We start from the raw sequence: 20601 nt of genomic DNA, 5'->3' as shown, positions 1-20601 counted from the left end.
TAATTAATGTTAGGATTATATGCTTGTGTTTCCCGATAAAACTTATAAACAAGCTGACACTGATTAGGAATTAAGATAATATTATAAAAGTATTACCACTCAAATTGTAGATTACGAAATACGAAGTAACGACTGCATCGACTACATTGCAAGAATGTTCCGAGAAGAAAAATATAATTTCGCAATTGGGATTTTTGGCTTATTCAGAATGTCATGGACTTCAAGATATAAAAATATTTTCATAAAAACACAAGGTAGAATTTAATCAGAATATAAAAACATTTCGATTTCATTACAAGAGCCTACTAAATATTTAGCTTAAACTTTGTTGCGCTTAAATTCGTTTGTCAAGGAATTGCCATTTTTTTTGTAATAATCCTTTGAGCTTTTTCGGAAATCAAGGTGCTTAGATACCCTACCTGGGTATCTTTGGTTCAGTGGTCTAAAATGGCAATTCCTTGATAAACGATATCAAAGAATTGCCATTTTTTTGTAATAATCCATTGAGCTTTTTCGGAAATCAAGGTGCTTAGATACCCTACCTGGGTATCTTTGGTTCAGTGGTCTAAAATGGCAATTCCTTGATAAACGATATCAAAGAATTGCCATTTTTTTGTAATAATCCTTTGAGCTTTTTCGGAAATCAAGGTGTTTAGATACCCTACCTGGGTATCTTTGGTTCAGTGGTCTGGTGGTCAGACATTTTCGAATCAAAATAATTTCATTAGAGATATTACAAAAATATTGAATTATTGGATTGCCACTCATTTTTATTTAGTATCAATCTAGCCTGAAAACAGTTGAGGTTATTGGTCAAGCGAATGCACTTGCTTAGACATGAAGGTTGCTGAACTCTATACAGACGACATTGTCAACAGCTATTCGTCGATCTTATTTGATAAATATTCAGTATTATTGTTTATGTTTTTTATCGCCAATTTGAATGTTTAAGCAGCCCATGCTGTCCCACTTCTGGGCAAAGACTTCCCCCAAGTTCTTCCATATTTGAAAAAAAATTATACTTAAAAAAAAATTACCTACTCTATCAGATAGAGCACAACTAGCTTTACTGAAAATTGCAGTTGTCTCAAGAAAACCCACTAACATAATGTAGATATTATCATAGAAACTATTAACAATAGAACAATAATTCAGAAGTCGAATAAATACGTTAAAAATATATTAATTTGAAAAAAAAATCGTTTTAACGCTAGAACCACAGCTAGAACCATCTCGATAACGTTATGTTTGAAATAAGAAATAGCCATCAAAATCTCTATTACTTAGTAATTACATTACACCTCTATAACTGTAGTGCGTAGAAAAACATACAACATAAAAACTTTGAACTTATAAACTTGTTGTAAACTACCAAAAACACAACTCGCGTACATTAAAATAATTTTACCACAGCCTTTAAAAATGACCGTTACATAACGCATATCCTTGTTGAGTAAAAGTGATATTTTCGGGTCTCTAATATATCAGAGTTACGTTATAAATTACTATAGACGATTTTGAATACATAACATCAAGTGAAAGTGAGGTTTCGGGACCCACATACTAATGTTTTAAATGTTTAAAAATTCCGAATCCACACGCCAACACTTTTCTCCAAGACATACCGAGACGGCGAATAAACTGAATAAATTAGTCAATCGAACTCGGCCTACCCCCCTTCTGATAATGAAGACTTTGTTGTTGACAGATACGGACTTATAATGTGAATAAATACAATAGTAAACATTTACGACCGCACCTTTAGAGGGTTTGACTTTAACTTGAATATTATTTAATGAAGATTTTGGTATAAACTCCATTTATCTCAAACTCATCATTAAATTAATGTGATCAGTAAGTAACTAGAAGTGTGACCGTTAGTAGACAAGGAATTAATCATGTATTTTTTTTGGGTATTTGCATTTTTATAGCAAATTAAAAATATGAACAAATTGAAATTAGAAAGTAATTTATAAAATTATAGCTTAAATAATAATTGTATCAACACTATTTTCCGTAACTTGTATTAATAATATATTTAGGTAAATAAAATAGGATCATTATTTTTTTGAAAGTTGTTGTTATAATGAATTACATTTAAATGTGAACATTACAATCCACAAATCTTCACACTAAGGTTACTATACATATTAAGCCCTTCAACAATCCGAATGGCACATTCACAGTCCAATTTCGATAACTCAAAGGTTAAATCGCCGTCAATTTAATATAGACACGTCATGTTTTATTTATAGTGCAGCCATTCCAAATGGACAGCTCGTGTAAAGTCATCTTCAAAGTAAGCCACTTTATGTGCACACGAAAACACAAACCAAAAAATCTTTGTTTGTGATTTCTAACGAGTAAACAGCGAATAAACTACATTTATTTGTGTTTAAATGGGTTCAAGTTTTCATTAAACATAAAAATTTATTACGCAAAATTGTCGGGAGAAAGTCTACGTTATCGCTAGTCTATGGGCGGCGCGGCTACCATCACTACTTTCATTCCCCGCGAGTGTGACGTAACTCTATAAAAGAGAGCGTATTGAAGACGCCGCCGCTATATCGTTTGCGTTCGCCAGGCTCGGTCAGTGTCCCGATCCGGCATAGGATACGGGCGGAACTCTTCCGCTGGAGCCCGAGGACTCGTGTGAAAAGTCAAAAGGTGAAGTGGCCAGTGCGTGTGATAGTGAGAGTGCTGTGTTTAGCGACAGTGTCGGGGACGGAGGCACTGTGGTTCTGGTAGGCATCACTAAAGGCCTCTGTTTGTTTCAGATACGAGATGAGGTCGTTGTGGTTATTAGCGGCGTTGTGCTGCTTAGTGATCTCGGCTTACGCGAGCCCCATCAAGGTCGCGGATGGAAATGAGAAGGAGTCGGGCAGGCAGGCGGCCCCGGCCGCGGCGCCGGCGGCCACCGACGACGATGACGACGACGATGATGATGATGACGACGATGATGATGGCCTAGACATTGGAGGTACGTCCAATTAAATTGTTATCTCGGATTGGAAGAAACTTGATACATTTCGGGTTTCCTTTAGTTATACGAAAGTAGATAACTTTAATAAATCGTTTACTAAGGGCCTGTTTCACCACTTTCTGATGAGTGCCGAATAGGCTATCCGCCACTTAACTTGACAGATGAAGTATGGAGAATCTGTCAAAAAACTTGTAAATAGCCTATTCGGCACTTTATCAGAAAGTGGTGAAACAGGCCCTTACTTTATTATGATTAGTACCTAGATTGTAAATTATAGTAAACAACAGCGGATTAGATACCATTGCTTTTAAATTTGAACTTTCATTCAAGCTTTCGTCTAATTGGATAATGAAAAGGCTAAACACTGTTAAAATATAACTTCCATTATTACATGTACTTAAATTACAATACGTTAAACGCTTTAAAAGTTTTAGAAAAGTTTTATCAAAGCTTTTATTTTTCCAATGAAAAGCTTGATTATATAAACTAATATACCGTACAGTTCATTAAATGTTAAGGTATGAATAAAATTTAACGCATATACAGGCTGATCTCCGTTTACCGTAGTAGAAAACAGGACCTAACGGCTTAAAAACATATCGTGCTATTATCGCTTCATTAATTCGCTAGATTGCAATCACCTTACTCTATCTATTTAATGACTCAATTATATCTCCAAGCTAGGAATGCCGGAAGGTAATCAGCCGAGATTACCCTCCGACATTCTTAGCTAGGGATTTTAAAGCGGTGCAAGATGTAAAAAATATTTTCACAGTTTGTCTACAAAATCAGAAACCTTTTTGTTTTGAAACTAAACTACAATTTTTTAATGTCACGCAATTTTTTAATATACCGGAAAAACCGTAAATTTTAGCAAGTATACACAAATTATTGTGCTAGTTACTAAGTACAGTTTTTTAAACAGTTATGTCAGCATGTAGGACGTTTAAAAATATTTACTCAAAATTTCACACCATTCTATTCAGCAAAGGCACAATGGATTTTGAGAGCTTGGGACTTTACGGTTATTTTACGTTTGAATTTACATATCTATATATATAAAACTCAAAGTTGACTGGCTGACTCATTGACATAGTGATCTATCAACGCACAGCCCAAACCACTGGATGGATCGGGCTGAAATTTAGCATGCAGGTAGATGTTATGACGTAGGCATCCGCTAAGAAAGGATTTTGATAAATTCCAACCCCAAGGGGTTCAAATAAGGGATGAAAGTTTGTATATAATAATACTTCTTAACGCGAGCGAAGCCGCGGGCAAAAGCTCGTCTTTAATAGAATTACGATGCAAGAGCGTCAATTCTCTCAGAGAGATTTTACTAGAGACTAGTAGAGAGAAGAAATTGAAGAGAAATATATTTCCTTGACGAAAGTGTTACAATCTATAAATTCCGTTGAATCAGGACGCGCAATCGGTATGTGAGGCGAGCGTGACAGGTGTTCTCATTCAATAATTAATTCAAACAGAAAGACTCAATCAGAGAAAATGCTTTCTATCTTTGAAAGCCAGTAAAGGATTTCACGCATCACAGCGTTCGATTAACAATCTCTATAATTACGACTAATTGAATTGGCACAAAAACCGTTTCTTAAACTTAAGAGCGATGATATTTCTAGACTTGAAATAAATAAAGTTAGTAATATTTTTATCAAAGTTTTCTTATGTCATTATTATGACATAAGAAAACTTTGATTTCAATAAAGATAATTATTATAATAATTATCTTTATTGAAATTCATAATTTAAAGCTTTAATTATTTGGAAATCTAGTAACTAATAATTAACTTCATAGGAGCAGTCGACGACGATGACGACGACGACGATGACGATGATGATGCTGAAGAAGCGGACGATGATGAAGATGACGACTACTTAGAAAGATTCTTCGATGACATTCTAGGAGGTAAAAATAACTTTTAAGAATATAAATGGTACTATTGAGTTTTTAACAGCAAAATTTATGATTGCTAGAAATTAAAATAGAACAGTTGAGAGATTAAGAAAATTAAACTTGTAATATCACATTTAGAAATCGATTTAGTTCATGTTCCTTTGTTTTGGTGTTATATTAAAGTTTTGTTATGTTGCAGGAGAAGACGATGACGATGATGACGACGAACCATCAGGCGTACAAGCGATCGTACCCGCAGCTGATGTCGCCGCAGCTGCTCCAGCAGCCGCGGCCGCTGCCGCCGCGTCCGTCGAGGAAGGCGCCGTAGGTTCCGAGGAAGGCGAGATCGCCGGAAACGAGGCTCTCCCCGAAGGCGAGGAGCCGGAGGGCGGACAGAGGGAACCCGCGAGCGCGGAAGTCGAAGCGCCCGTAGCCGCCAGTTCCGAAGTCGCCGCGGCCGCCGCCGAGGTTGAAGACGACGACGAGGAGGAGGACGAGGACATCACCGACGCGCTAGAACCCGAGGACGATGATGATGAAGATGATGACGATGACGATGATGACGACGACGATGATGATGACATTTCGGACGCCCTCGGCAGGAACATCTCCAAGCACTCACGTGAGTCAAAAAAATTGAAAGCCACCGGCGCTGCGTACCCCAAAAAGAGCGTGAAAAAAACCAGCCACCTAAAAGTTAAGAAAACCAAAGCCACGACAACATCGGCCGCAGTCCCGGCCGCTGAACACAAAAAGTTTAGATAGTTAGATGATGCGGGAGATCGGGCACAGGCCCAGCATCCACCTAAGCGGCCGTGAGGCCAAATTAGCTAAGCTATTTATTGACTATTTATTTATTCTATTTATTTTATTTATTAAGTGAGTGTGAATGATGTGTGAAAGTGTAAGTATGAGTTGAGACAAAAAGTTAAATTAATGTCTAGATTATGTCACACTGGTTCCGTGGCAGTTTTTAAATAAATCTGTTTGTTCTATACGATGTGTTAAATTTATTAAACAATCTTCCTTGCGATGATTTGTGCGTTACGAAATACTGCTCTATCGGTCAGAACTCTAGTTGTATAATTTGTCAGTGACATTATCTAGTCATAATTTAATTTTGAATGCTGATAAATAAATATATACTAGTCAAAATATTTATTCATATTTATATTCCTACCTCCCTTCCCCGATCATAATATATTCTATAAAAATATCTATAAATATTTGGAAGTACCGTATTTTTAAGTATTTACGTAACTAGCTTTTTGACCGATATGTTTATGTAACGCACAAAGCATTTTATCCTCATCCCTTTTCCCATACTAGGATACGTATGTATTCTATTTATGTATGTAGATTGTAGATCATGAACGCATTCGATAGTAACTGAAATCGCCGGATCTAAAAAAGCATCGCATAGCCAGGCCGCTCTCTATAGCTTATTAAGGAGGAACTAGTTTTATTTGGATGTATGTTATGAGGTCGAACTCAGGATTGCGGCTGGCGTCCGCTTACTTTCCCATCCGGAGCACGTTCAATGAACCCGCCCGATTTCTTTTCCAGCCTTGACACTTTCTTTAACCTTGCCCGAACTTTGGGAGGCGACCTTGGGGGGGTCTCGAATCGAACATTTTCCGTTCTCACGAAAGTAAATCGAATTAAATACTCTCACTCGGTGACGAAACCACGAAATTTGCGTGCCGAACGCCGGCCACAGTGAAAACGAGGTAATGAGATGCGAAAAGAGAAATTTTTAAATGTTTGTCGTCGAGAAATTCTGGGAGAGTTGCGAGGAGTCATATTCGACCTAAATGAAACCCGTCTGGTACCGGTAACACTTGAAACAAGTTGATAGATCACGATCACGACTTCCTTTCACAGAAAAGAAATTAGTCACGTCTAGTCTGGTAAAATACTATGTAGGGATTTATGTTCTCGAAACGCCAAGCTCACTCGAGTTTTTCAGCAGAAAGCTGTACAAGTACGGCTATATCTGTTGTCTGATATATTGTGGAGCGCAATTAGGTTTCTTCGAGTGTGCGCAACCCGGCATGTAGTTTCTTTTACGTGTGGAAAATAGAAAATCCACCGTTGACTGGACTTATTAATTGTTATGGGCTATTAGAATTCAGCCGGCTCGCAGAGATGGAAACAGTTAGGAGTTCGCGTGTTGCTACGTGCGCAGCATTGGACGTGCATGAATTATGATCGTAGTATAATTAATAGCGAGCAGCAATGCATTCGCGTGATATCATGAACAAATACGAGACACCACATTAATTGAGCTGACGGTGTAATGATGATGACTAATAGATAAACCACAGCTGATAAATGATAAAACTTAGACAGGTGATGTAAAATGTAGGCTGGTAATGATTAAAAGCAAATGTTAATGAGAGTAAGATTTTATAGGCTTGTGTTCACGGGCGCCGGCAGAAATAATTTCCAAGAGGTGCATATTTTAGTTTGGTTTCTTTTCTTTTTGCTTTTTACGAACAACAGTGACATGTCTATTTACGTCAACAGAGTACATTAGTGCCGAAACATTACGAATTATTTTTGTACGGCATTGAAATAGGGTTACAAAATGATTTTTATTTCAATAATACATGTTGATCCCGAGATTCCCAAGGGGTGCCAGTGCACCATCTGGCACCCCCCTGCTGGCGCCCATGCTAGTGTCACAACTAAATATTAAATAACACTATTGCAATTCAAAAAGATGAATGATGAAAAAGCGTATTATAATATTACCCAAATAAAAGTGTTCAAGAAGTCGTAAAAGCGATATCACATTTCAACATGTTAAAGACGAAATTAAACTACTAACTTTCTCCTCAATTAATTTGAATACGACTATTGAATTAGATTTGAGAGTAATTTAAATGTTGTCGAAAGCTTCATTACTATTTTTATGGGATAATTATTAAGATGTTAAAGTTTTAATTGATATTGTCCGACTACGATAAAATACTTTTATAATTGTAGTAGTAATTAATTTAAATTGTCATTGAGATAGATAAGAGAAAGCATTTTGGGAATTTAGGGACGTTGTTTATTTACAATTTATATAATTATTTTAAAACCGACTTAACAATTACAAAATGGTTATTAATTAAGAAATTATAATAATTCTTATGATGCTAAAGCAGCCATTGCTTAGAAAGCCATACAAATAAATACCGAAGCTTTTAAATACTAAAGGTAGTTTAAAGTAACTTTAAAATATACCACAGGTGCTTTATCGGACGAACCAGAAAAGAAACAAGTAGTACCCGCAGTTTATATCACGAAATATAACAAATTCGTCGACAATATACTCGAGAAAATGAACGAAATATTGAGACGTTCGTACGATCCCGTCAGCGTCAAGCTACAACCGATCGACGCGAGCAAGAAGAAGTCGAAACCGAAGAAGAATAAGACGAAATCGAAGAAGTAAGTAAAGATTACATATTTTTGATAACATACAAAGTAAAGATGAATTTGAGTAAGAGAATACGTTAGGCTTCTTACAGACGAACGGCACGTGTCGGCGGCAGTCGACGGCAGCCGTTGACAGTTTATGACGCTTGCAGGGGGCCTACCACGACCTTTTCTAAAACTATCATGTTTCCAGAACACTTTGTTGTAAGATTAAAATAACATTACCGTACTCACTTTTTAAATATAATTTTACTAAAAAACAGTAAAAAATGCAAAACATTGTTAAATCCGCTGTGAAATATCAACTTTTTAAGTATCGCCAGCTATCGAGCTAATAAAATGAATACTACTTATCTGTCAAACGGTGTCGCTTAGTAGAGGTGGTAGGCCCCCAGTTATGACGTACCGCCTAAAGGTAAGCGTCTACAGGTCGGTATCGTACGCAACGGACGTCTCGCATCAAGCGGAAAAATTTTTTCGCAGTACGTCCGCTGAATCTGCAGCGTACGGATTACCGACTAGCCTAGTAAACGAATGCTCAAAAGGAGGGTGTGGATGGGAAAAGTCGAGAGCAGAAATTTTGACTTAGGGACTTTGTGTGGGCTAATTTGAAGACAAACATACTGGTAGTCGGTAATCCGTACGCTGCCGATACAGTGGACGTACTGTACCGCCCTGTGGACGCTTACCTTTACACGGTACGTCACAACTGCAAGCGTGACAAACTGTCGACGGCTGCCGTCGACTGCCGCCGACACGTACCGTCGTCTGCCGTCGACTGCCGCCGACGCGTGCGGCCGCCGCATGCCGCCGACACGTGCCGTTCGTCTGTAAGCGCTCTTATACTAAAAGTAAAAGTGAAAGTATATATATAATATCTCAGTTTTCGTTTTGCATAAAAAATGTAACATTAACTACATTGAAATTCAAGAGTACCATTAATATCTTCGTCTTCATAATATTATTTGTTCACGACATTATTAAACTAATGTTACATAACGTCATAATGCCTAAAAGCTGTGATTTGAAGAAAGTAAATAACTTACCTTTGAATCACGATTTTTCGAAAAACATAATGAAATTTCGTCATATTTCTTCATCTTTTTAAAAATCTTTTTATTTTAAGGAAATCTTCAAACAAGAAGAAGACCTCCGCCCGCGGAACTGTACCTGAAATAAAAAATGAAAATAAAATTCCTGAACAAAATAATGAAGTGAAAACTGAAGAAAAAGTGAAGGAAGAATTAAACAATATCGCAACTGAAAATGTAGCATCTGAATCTAGGGAATTGAAAGAAAATAACAGGAACGAAAGGGCGAAAGCAAAAGCAACCACTGCAAAGCCAACACCAAAGCCAAAACCTCCTAAGACTACTGCTAAGCCCAAACCAAAGCCACCAGCAAAAACTACGACTAAGAAGCCAGCGAAAACAACTAATAAAAATAAGGTCAAAGCAGGAGAAAAGAGCAAGCCAAGAGCTAAGGGCACTTTATATGGGCTGTCTTCATTGAGAAGAAATGGTGATGTTGCAGTCAGTATTAGCTCAGACTACACCACGATAAAAAGCAATTTCCAAGTTGGGCCGCTGATATTAAGAGTGGAAAAGGAGGTAAGTAAAGTTAATAAAGCAATTTTTTATTCACAAGCAAAAAAGGATATAAGAATGATCTTGTTAAACGTTGAGTTCTACTTACTGTGATTGGTCTACTTAATAATTACGTTCATTTTAAGGTTGGTCGTGGCGCTAAAAAAGAACTGAAGTCAGCAACTGCCACAACGGCAGAGATGTCTGGTAAAATCACACTACGTGTCAACAATGAAGGCGTGGCTACGTTACATTCCATCAAAGTTTTACAACCAAAGCAGGTAAGTTATGATTTATATACGTACCAAAAAACTTTAGCGATAGTTTTTTTTGTGTTTATACTATTGTACTATCAGAGAAGTTGATTCCTAGGTACTAGGCAGATACGTACTTTGGTCGCGTATCAAACCCAGCCGACAGATTTGATTGAAATTATTCGACCAGACGACGTAGGTCTGTCAACTGCCTAGGAATCAATTTCCTCGATGGTACTAGCGAATAGCTAAGGTCTTCCTGTATATTTCGTCAAGCACACTTAAAAGTTTCATGACAAACAAGTCAGTGAACCTCGGATATACTTTGCGTAAATATTTTTAAGTAAGAGTAATGTTTCACTTCAATTTTGTTTTAGGTTCGCGTGGATAGCAACCACGAAAGAACCCGCGAGTTGGTTTGGCAACGCAGTGCAAGGATAGCACACGTCGTATCAGAAAAACTCAAGTCCGCCTCCAAACCTATGTTTCAGACGCAGAAAGTAGTGAGACAGTAAGACTTATACGTATACTCAAGGAAAACATCTTAAAGGCAAGCGTTAATTTACTTAAAATCGGGAAATTTGTCTAAAGAATTTAGTAACTTCAATGTTTAAAGACTGTATCGACAAGTTTCTTAAAGACTTCTCATTATCCTCTCGATTTTAAGTTATACAAGTTGTACTTAAAATAATGAGTTATTTTAAGAAATAACTATAATAATGTAATCAGAGAAGCGCATTTATTAGCTATAGATTTTATATTAGGTTTAACGTTACTTGGAAGAAGAAAGTTGCTTATTGGCAACGATCGCGATAGAGGAATTTTAATTTCTCAATTTAAAGATGAAGATACTCACAAACGACAAAGTCACAAAATGCATTTATTATTCGTAACTTAATGGTGCTAAGATATTTTAGATGTATGTTTATTTATTTTAATAAATTTTAAAAAAGTTTATGTTTTATTCTATACCGACTTGGCTAAAATTAATGTAATAATGGGAAAAACAAAGAAAATTTAGGAAAGTGCACTAAAGTGTGCGTTGCTGACAAATGTGAGATCACCTTTTTTCAATTATTTGATAGGTACTCGTATGTACCTATGTTATTACTTATTAAGTTATTACCCATCATTCTTTGGAAAATTTTAACTTGTCATAGCAATAATAACAACACAAAACGCATCGCCAAAGACTTTATTACAAAACCACATACTAATAATATTCATCACACCATAGCATAAATTCCTTTTGTTAGTACTCCCTGGACACCGTTACCCAGTGTTAATTTACTTGTATATGAATATATCTTATTTAATATTTGGTATGTAATAGTAACACTTGAGTAACATAACGATTATTATTGAGCAATGAAAATCTTTTTCTGTATTGACAATTATAATGCTTATCATGCTAATCATTTTAAAAAAAATAAACCCTTCTCTTTCATGAATACAAAGAACGAGAGAGATAACACGATAATTTAACATAGACAGTAGTGCGCCTAGATACGTGGCACAAATATATTGCGAATTGCGTTTAAATAGCATCGCCATCTATTGGCAAGAAACGACTTTATTGCCGTGAGCACACTGATGCCGTGGACCGCACTAGTAGGGATGATGACAAGGTCAAAGATTAGCGAATTTTGTTAATAAAATAAAGAAATCACGGTAAAAAATAAGTTTTCCCAAAATTTCAGCTTGATAGCATTTGTATTTTTTTTGTTATATACCTTTAAAGTTGGATATTCAAGTCTTTCTGTCTTTAAATTTCTTAATATTCGTATACAATTCGATAACTTATGCAATTAAAAGCAACTTTTTTTTTTTTTTACTATACCTGTCGAACAAAGTTGTCTCCCGATGCGTACAAACAACGAAAGACTGACGTCAGTCTTTCGTAGCACTTTGTATGGAGCGTTTCGGGAAGGTGAATTTTAGTGAATTTTTAAGCTATCAGAGTCATTCTTTAAACGAAGTTTCTATTTTTTAAGTGTCCTTCAATTACCGATAAGAAAAAAATATAGTCGTCATGCCTATTGTCGTAAAAATTGTAAATGTAATGCGGTCGTCACGTTAGTCTACGATAAACCAATACAAGCGATTATGCACGTGTAGTTGTTCACCAGTTATCGTTCATGGTAGTTTTTTGGCAATCATAGTAACAATTATGCCGGCCTATTTCCAAAGTTCCTAAAGGCCTCTGACTTTCAACCGTACATTTTTTAGCAGATTACAGTATACAGTTCGCAGCGTCAGTGTGCTAAAGACGTACACCATAAAACTGTTCACTGGCAGAAATACCACTTCTTATAATTTATTATTTTAATCTTTATTCAAACCATTAATGAAACAAATCAGTTGATTGATACAAAGAAAGAGGAAAAAACAGTTTGAAATGGCGGCCTTACAGCTGGAAGCAGTTTCTTCCAGGCAACCGTAAAGTATACCTTTGTAAAGCAACAAAAAAACACAGCAAGTGTATAAAAATTGGCAAGACTTATTAGTATAGGTAATTAGTAAGTAAAAGTGTAAAATAAAAATACTAGGGAGTAAAATACTAAAATAAAAGCAAAGTCAAACTAACAACTAATAATACTAGATGATAAATAAATAAAATATCTACTGGTCATGATTGTTTGTTAGTAAGTTGCGAGGTCTATTAAATTTTAGAGAGATTAGTAAAGGATGTATAAATGTACGATACTTGATCACCATAAGTCACGGGCGTATACATAGCTTTGGTAAGGGGGGGGGAGGTCCCGGCCAAGTGCGAGTTGGACTCACCCATGAAGGGTTCCACAGTAGCAAATAGGTAACGTGTTTAGGGAATAAAAGTATTTTTAAAAATTTTAATATCGGAATGTTGAATATATTTATAAAAAAAAGTAATACCCTCCACAGTATAATAATACTTAATTATTTTCACAAGTAAGATGGATAGTAATGGGGGGTCCAGACCCCCAGGACCCCCCCCCCCCCTTATATACGCCCATGCCATAAGTACTTAAATAAATGACATAATTATTGTTGAAGTATAATGAGGGTGTTTGATATTCTATTTGCCACCAGGTGTCGCTATGTGGCCTTAGGGTCTATCGTGTCAAAGTGACAGCTATGTACACATGACAGCAATTTGACACGATAGACCATTGATTCCCAAAGTGGTCCAGGACCCCCAGGGGTCCACTGGAGAACGACAGGGGTCTACGCTTGCGTGGAAAAAAATGGGGGTCCACAAGTCGTTAACGGGGGTCTATAAAAATGTATTTGCTGACCCGACTTGACTTTTCCTAACCTCCTTTATTTTAAAATGTAATGCCTCTAACCTAACTTGGCGCTTTTGTAGAATAATCACTATAATCAGTCTGCGTTTCGCAAGCAAACAGAGCACTCGTGTACGCGTATCGGTTGTCCCGAACGTCAGGGGCGCATAACCTTCTTTCTGTTGTGTCTTTATAATATCCGTATTAGTGCAAGATGTTTAAGTGCAGCCAATGTGATGTTGAGTTTATCGATGGTCCGCAATGTTCGACCTGCAAGAATAGGTTCGATTTCCGGTGTTCTGGGATTACAGAATCAGGCTATCGTAAGCTCGGAGACCGTAAAAATAACTGGAAGTGTATATCTTGTAAGAATAAGGGATCGACGCAGACTCTTGCTCCGGTCGGAGGTGGATCCAGCCCCTCTTCACCAGTTCCTTCTGATCTCGATAGTGTCTTGAAGGATATTAGACGTATAAGTATTCAAATGGCGGCCCTTCCTGAATTGGTCTCCGATATTAAGTCAATCAAGTCCGATCTAGCAGATCTTGCCTCCCTGAGATCTGAGCTGGTCGAACTCAAAACGTCGGTTGACTTTATACATCAAATGTTTGAGTCTACGACGGATAAAATCTGTAAACTAGAGAAAGAGGTTCAAGGTCTTCTCAAAACTAACGACGAAGTCAAGTCACTCCAGCAGCGGATCGACGGTCTCGAACGCACTGTACGTGAGAATGAACAACGTTCGCGCCTAAATAATATCGAGATAAAAGGTCTCCCTATGACCTCATCTGAAAACCTATTTACGATAGTCACAAACATTGGCAAATTTATTAAATGCCCTATCTCTAAAGAGCAGATTAATTACGTTGCCAGGATTCCTTCATCTAACGATAAATTACCTAAACCAGTCATCGTGGCCCTTCATAATAGATATTTAAAGGAGGATTTTGTTGCGGCAGCGAAGAAATGTAATTTGTCACCGGGGGATCTAAACCTGCATGGAACCGGCAGAATTTTCATTAACGACCATCTGACCTTGGACAACAAGCTACTGCTGAATAAAACAAAGTTGCTGGCGAAGGAGAAAGGCTACGCTTTCACTTGGGTCAAGGGGTGTAAGATTTTTTTAAGAAAAAATCCCGAGTCACGCGTCATCCTTGTAAGATCAGAACTAGATTTAAAAAAACTGGAGTAAATACTTGTTACCTTACTAAAGTTATTGTTTCTCAGTACTGTAATAATTGTGAACTAAATTTCATTTTAATTTTATTTAATTGCAGTGATAGTATAAAAAGGTTGCGCACCCCTTGCATTCTTGTTTACAATTTAGCCTACCGCCCATTCATATTGTTAGCTCGCACAGCTTTTGTTGAGCATTTGTTCCTATCTAACACTATAATTGTTTTTGTCAACATAAAACCTCAAAAAAATAAAAATTTACGTGGTCTATTAGTTTATTTAATATATGTTTACTATAATATCTCTGATAATGATCTAGTTTTCTACGGTCGCGATATAATACAGATGTTTGTCTCACTCGCGCTTGAGTACTGCCCGTGTAAATCCATCTCGCTTGCTCACTCCGTTATGCCGGTACTATTGTCTTTACTTATCAGTGATCGCGACTCGTGCGTAAGCAGTTTACCATTCTTGCTATTTACGATACTATTTCACCCTGTTAATATCTATTTAGTGTTTTTCTATACGTATAATTACATTTCTGTTTATCGACATGGGTAACGACGGCTTGAATAATTTAAACATCTACTACCAAAATGTACGTGGGCTCCGTACTAAGTCTATAGAATTTTATCGCCAGTTAAATCTTAATACGTACGACTTAATTATACTCACAGAAACGTGGCTAACTGATAATTTCCTAGACTGTGAACTTTTTAGTGATGAGTATATAGTGTGGAGACGAGACCGTGATTATGTCACGACCGGCCAGGCGCGCGGCGGAGGGGTGTTGATTGCGGTACGACGGTATGTATCGGCTGCACCTGCACCTACTTTTCATTCGACGGCGGAAGACCTTTGGATTACTATTAGCATACGTGGTAATCACCTGAGTAACTCCCGATCGATTAGGTTACATATTTGTGTTGTGTATTTGTGTAAACTCGGGCTTCTTAGATCATTCTCGGACCAACTATCTAATTTTCTAATCAAGCTGAATGACTCAGTTGCTAAATGTCCCCTTGACAATTTTTTGGTTATTGGCGATTTTAACTTGAGTGGAATTAATTGGGTATATAACAGCTCTGTCGATTGTTACTGTTCTAGCAATTTATCTGCTCCAAATAATGATGAATGCTTGTTATTGAATGAAATTCAAATATTGTCACTTAATCAATATAACGGCATACGAAATAAACAAAATAAAATACTTGACCTTGTCTTATGTAATGACAAAGTTTCCGTCCGTGAATGTCTCGATCCCCTCGTCCCGCTAGATACCTACCACCCTGCTTTGAACATAGAAGTGCCCCTATCTATTAAATCGTATTTAAAGTCAGCTGATACCATGCGCTATGATTTTACCAAAGGAGACTTCGAGAAAATCAATAACGAAATATCCCTGATTAACTGGCCATGTGAACTGAATCATAGGAGTTTAGAAGATGCAGTGTCATTCTTCTACGAAAGTATTGAGAATATTCAAAACAAACATATCCCACTTAAGAAATTGAAGCATAGCTCTTATCCAGTCTGGTTCACTCCTGCACTAAAGCGCCTGATTAAACAAAAATATAAATTTCTTCATAAATTCAAATTATATGGTAGGGTATCGGACCAATTAACCTTTAAACTTTTACGTACTAGGGTAAAAAAATTAGAAACCGAGTGCTACAATGGCTACATTCAAAGTACCGAATCGGCGATTGAAAATAATCCAAAGCATTTCTGGAATTATATCAAGCACAGATCTAAGTCTAACATACTCCCAAATAGTCTGACTTTGAATGGTGCTATTGTTTCATCCGGTGAATCCATTTGCGAATCATTCTCTCAGCACTTTCAGTTATCTTTTCTAAACCTAGGTAATCTTAGTCACAGTGATGGATATGCAAGCATCAACCATGCTGAGTCCGCTTCACATATTAACTCAATTAAAATTACACTTGATTCTGTTAAGAATCAGCTAAGGCACCTTGATCCCAATAAATCTGCCGGACCAGATAATCTTTCCCCTAAGTTTTTAATCAAATGCTATGAAACGATATCACTACCAGTATCACTACTCTTTATTAAATCTATCACATCTTGCACAGTCCCTAGAATTTGGAAATTGGCCTATATTACTCCAGTGCATAAAAAAGGATCCAAAACTGAGATTGAGAATTATAGACCAATTTCCAAGCTATGTATATTAGCGAAGGTCTTGGAGCGTATTGTTTACAGGCAAGTTTATACATCTTTAAGCAGTGTCTTCAGTAAATCACAGCATGGCTTTTTAACTGGCAGGTCTACTGTTTCAAATCTAGTGCTCCTAAACGACTTTATAACACAGAACATGGATGAAGGTAATCAAGTCGATGTAGTTTATACTGATTACAGTAAGGCATTTGATCGTATAGATCACACTATTCTTAAAACTAAACTTTACAATATTGGCATCAGAGGTGATCTTTTTAGGTGGTTCAGTTCTTACCTTGAAAATTGTTCGCAGGCAGTAGTGGTGAATAATTACATGTCTAGCTGGGTTCCCATCCCTAGTGGCGTCCCACAGGGCTCTCTATTAGGTCCACTTCTTTTCATCATCTTCATTAACGATATCGATATTTGTTTTAAACATGCCTTCACTCTTTACTTTGCCGACGACATGAAAATTTTCTATCCCATTTCTTCCGTCGAAGATGCTGAAGCGTTACAAGCTGATTTACTCCGTCTGGACCAGTATTGTTATAACAATCGTTTAGATCTTAACCCCCAAAAATGCCTACTAATCACCTACAGTAGAAAAACTAATATTTTCCCGACGACCTATTATCTAAAGGGCTTCGCTATACAAAGAACTAATATTGTACGTGACCTAGGTGTTTATCATGACACTAAACTAATGTTTGATACACATGCTGATCATATAATTGCGAAGGCCTCAAAAGCACTAGGTTTTATAATGAGACTAAGCTCCCCCTTCAAAAATGCTAAAACCCTCAAAATTCTGTATTGCACCTACGTCAGACCCCATTTAGAATATGCCTGTCAGGTATGGAACCCGTGCTATGATAAATATATTACACGGATCGAGAATATACAAAGGCGATTTATGAGATACCTATGCTACAGACTTAAAATATACTATAATTCAGATAACTACCTTAACCTTTGTAAAAAATTTCACATTCAAACTTTGTTTAATCGTCGGTACATTTCTGATTTCATATTCATTCTAAAATTAATTAACAACGAAATTGACTGTCCTGACCTTCTCAGCAAAGTAAACTTTTATGTACCAACTAGACCACGTAGATTTAATCCACCACTAGCTATCCCATGTTATAATTCTAACTATAGACGTAACTCCTGTCTAGTGCGAGCTAGCATTGAATTTAATAATGTCTGTAAAAAAATCTCTTTCGATCCTTATACATTGCGGACCAAGAATGCAAGAGACAAACTGAACCTTAACTTCTTCGATTAATATTTTCTATTGATTTATAATTATTACTGTTCTATTCTATATTCTATTCTCTTAAACATCATTGTACTTTGTAACCTTAGTATATAATTATAGTTACACAAAATTTTGTTTGTTGTGTTAAAAAATCATGTTTGTTTGCTAGATTATCTTTGTTAATGGTGAAAACCTGTCATTGGCTTCTTGTTTTATCTATAATTTAACTATTTAAGTAAAATTGTAAGCTGTTGGTTTTCCAATATTAAATAAATAAATAAATAAATAATTTTGTGATCATTGACAATAATTGTCACTGATATTATTCAATTATTGACATGTTCAAAATTTTATGTCGCGTGCTATTGGTTTGCCATCCCTGGCATAAGCGGATACTTTGTTGATGAAAAGCACAGCGATTGTTACTTAAAATAATAGCAAGTTTCATGGATTAGTTTTGTAGGGGGTCCGCAGTGCATCCGCAGTATGCACCAACACCTTACAAGTGAGCCACGGAACAAAGGAGTTTGGAAACCTAAGGCTTATACATAGCGGCACCTGGTGGCAAACCGAATATCAAACACCCTCATTCGCACGCAAGCTTCGAGGAATCAAGGGCAGAGGAAAGGGACCAATATTTTCACTAACCTATATTTTTTCTATTTATACCCCCCAACGTTTCCACAGCGTTCACTGTATCAGTAGGCCTACTACAAAACGTTTTGAGACTCAAACAATCGGACGAGAATGCCGCGTCCTGCTCTAACAACGTCATTCCACGTTTGTTAGAGTAGGACGCGGCATTCTCGTACGATTGTTTGAGTCTCCTAACAGTTTCATGATACAAGGCCAAAGTCGGGCCGTATGTTCCACACGTCGATTTTAGATGTTGCAATGAACCAACGAAAAAATGATTCATAGGCAAATGGCGGACCTACATCATTTGGTCACGTTATATCAGACCCATCCGACAGGTGACGACTAACATTGAATTGACATAACCTGTCCAAATGACGTAGGTCCGCAATCTGATTATGAATAAATTTTTGATGGTATATGAGAACTTTATTAATTCGAGATAAAAATGTGCAAAGTGACAATATTTAAAATGTAATAAGCGTTCTCTGTGAAACTACAAAGAAAAAAATACACCATAAAAGCGTGATTACGTTTAGAAAATTTTCCCGCCTGTCATGACTTTCTTGACGGACTATACTATACGGTATACCATACAATTTCAACAAAATTCTCAACGGCATGATTCCGATGAAGTCGACAGCTTTATGATTATCGATTGATATTGATATGATTAGGTTAGTACTATGTTCTAAAATACTACAGGCAAGTAAATGGTCATATTATGACTTATGATAAGTACCTCTTGGTTTATTCACTTTTAGCTGAATATGGTAAATTGTGACCAACATTAGTCTTTTCGTTATAGTAAGATACAAACTTGTGCTCCATAGGTTAGTTACTAGTATACTTACACTGAGACGAGACACGGCGATGCATTTAAAATATATATTCGAAATTGAACTTTATTCCTTGCTTATAAGATATATATTTCATTGTTAGAGTTTACATCACTGGGTCTGCATCGAATTGCGTATTCGTTCTTGCAATGAAACATGTATCTTCGTGTGTAGCAAATAAAGTTCAATTTTGAAAATGCAGCGCTGTGGTTTCAGTGTGACTGACCCAAATGTTTATAAATCAGACTTAAAACTAATTGTTTACAATTCAAACTATCTACTCTATACCAATCACTGATACTACCAGTGATAAATATATTCACAAAGTTCTGTGTTCATCAACACGGATTGGCCGACACGACCGAAGAGGTAAGCTTGCCTGACAGAAACAAATTAACTTACAGAAACTGTTTAGGCAAGTTTAAATACCTTTGCGTAAGTACAGCTTCAGTAAAAGAAAATACAACTCTGTGAATTGATACCAATACTACAACCGCAAGAAGTATAATATATCGCGAAGCTCGTAGAAATTAGCATTTTTTTTTATTATTCAAATTGGGGCCGTCTATGGACTGTTCGTCCATATCCTTTTTTTGTTATTTTATTATTTAGATTTTTCGCACCAAGGATAATTGAAGTAATACTATAAATTTTAATTAATTGTAGTCCATCACGCCATGGACACTTTTTTTTATATATTTTTTTATTAATATATATATGTGTATATACTTAATAGAATAGACTATAATACATACATATAATAAATAAATATATATTTATTGTTTTATAAATTACATAATAATAAGATTAATGTTTTGCACGGTGAGGTCCCAGTCGGTGTGGCGGCCAGTAGATCCGACATTTTACGATTTCCTTAGATTTTATGCTGCTCCACCCTTTGCCTTTAGATGTTGTGACATTGGCTTGGTGGAAAGGGGTCACTCAAGCTGGATGGAGTTTCTAGGGTGTTAAAGAAATATCGTTCTGTGTCGAATCTACCCGCTATGTGGCTTAGGACTTTATCGTTCCTGTCTTTTAATTGAAATTCGTACATTGACCCGTCGATTTTCTCTTT

General features: G+C 36.5%; 3 protein-coding genes across 3 annotated transcripts in view; 1 reads left to right on the top strand and 2 right to left on the bottom strand.

Annotated features, from left to right (window-relative positions):
* Positions 1-9414, bottom strand: part of LOC121732656 (peroxidasin homolog pxn-2) — a 100660-nt gene extending 91246 nt beyond the window's left edge. Inside the window, exon 1 of the mRNA XM_042122611.1 lies at positions 9371-9414. Coding sequence (XP_041978545.1) covers positions 9371-9414 — 44 coding nt within the window. The remainder of the gene's footprint in view (positions 1-9370) is intronic.
* LOC121732658 (acidic repeat-containing protein) lies at positions 2625-10679 on the top strand. The gene is made up of 7 exons (XM_042122616.1): positions 2625-2980; positions 4803-4907; positions 5095-5517; positions 8135-8336; positions 9451-9934; positions 10057-10191; positions 10542-10679. The coding sequence occupies exons 1-7, from the start codon at positions 2785-2787 to the stop codon at positions 10677-10679; spliced, it is 1683 nt and encodes a 560-aa protein (XP_041978550.1). The 5' UTR covers positions 2625-2784.
* Positions 9422-20601, bottom strand: part of LOC121732657 (sodium-independent sulfate anion transporter) — a 54923-nt gene continuing 43743 nt past the window's right edge. Inside the window, exon 14 of the mRNA XM_042122614.1 lies at positions 9422-9494. The gene's annotated coding sequence lies outside the window, so the exon portion shown is untranslated. The remainder of the gene's footprint in view (positions 9495-20601) is intronic.

This window comes from Aricia agestis, chromosome 12 (genome assembly GCF_905147365.1).
Source record: "Aricia agestis chromosome 12, ilAriAges1.1, whole genome shotgun sequence".
In the NCBI taxonomy this organism is placed as follows: Eukaryota; Metazoa; Arthropoda; class Insecta; order Lepidoptera; family Lycaenidae; genus Aricia; species Aricia agestis.
This window is presented reverse-complemented; position numbering and strand designations above follow the sequence as displayed.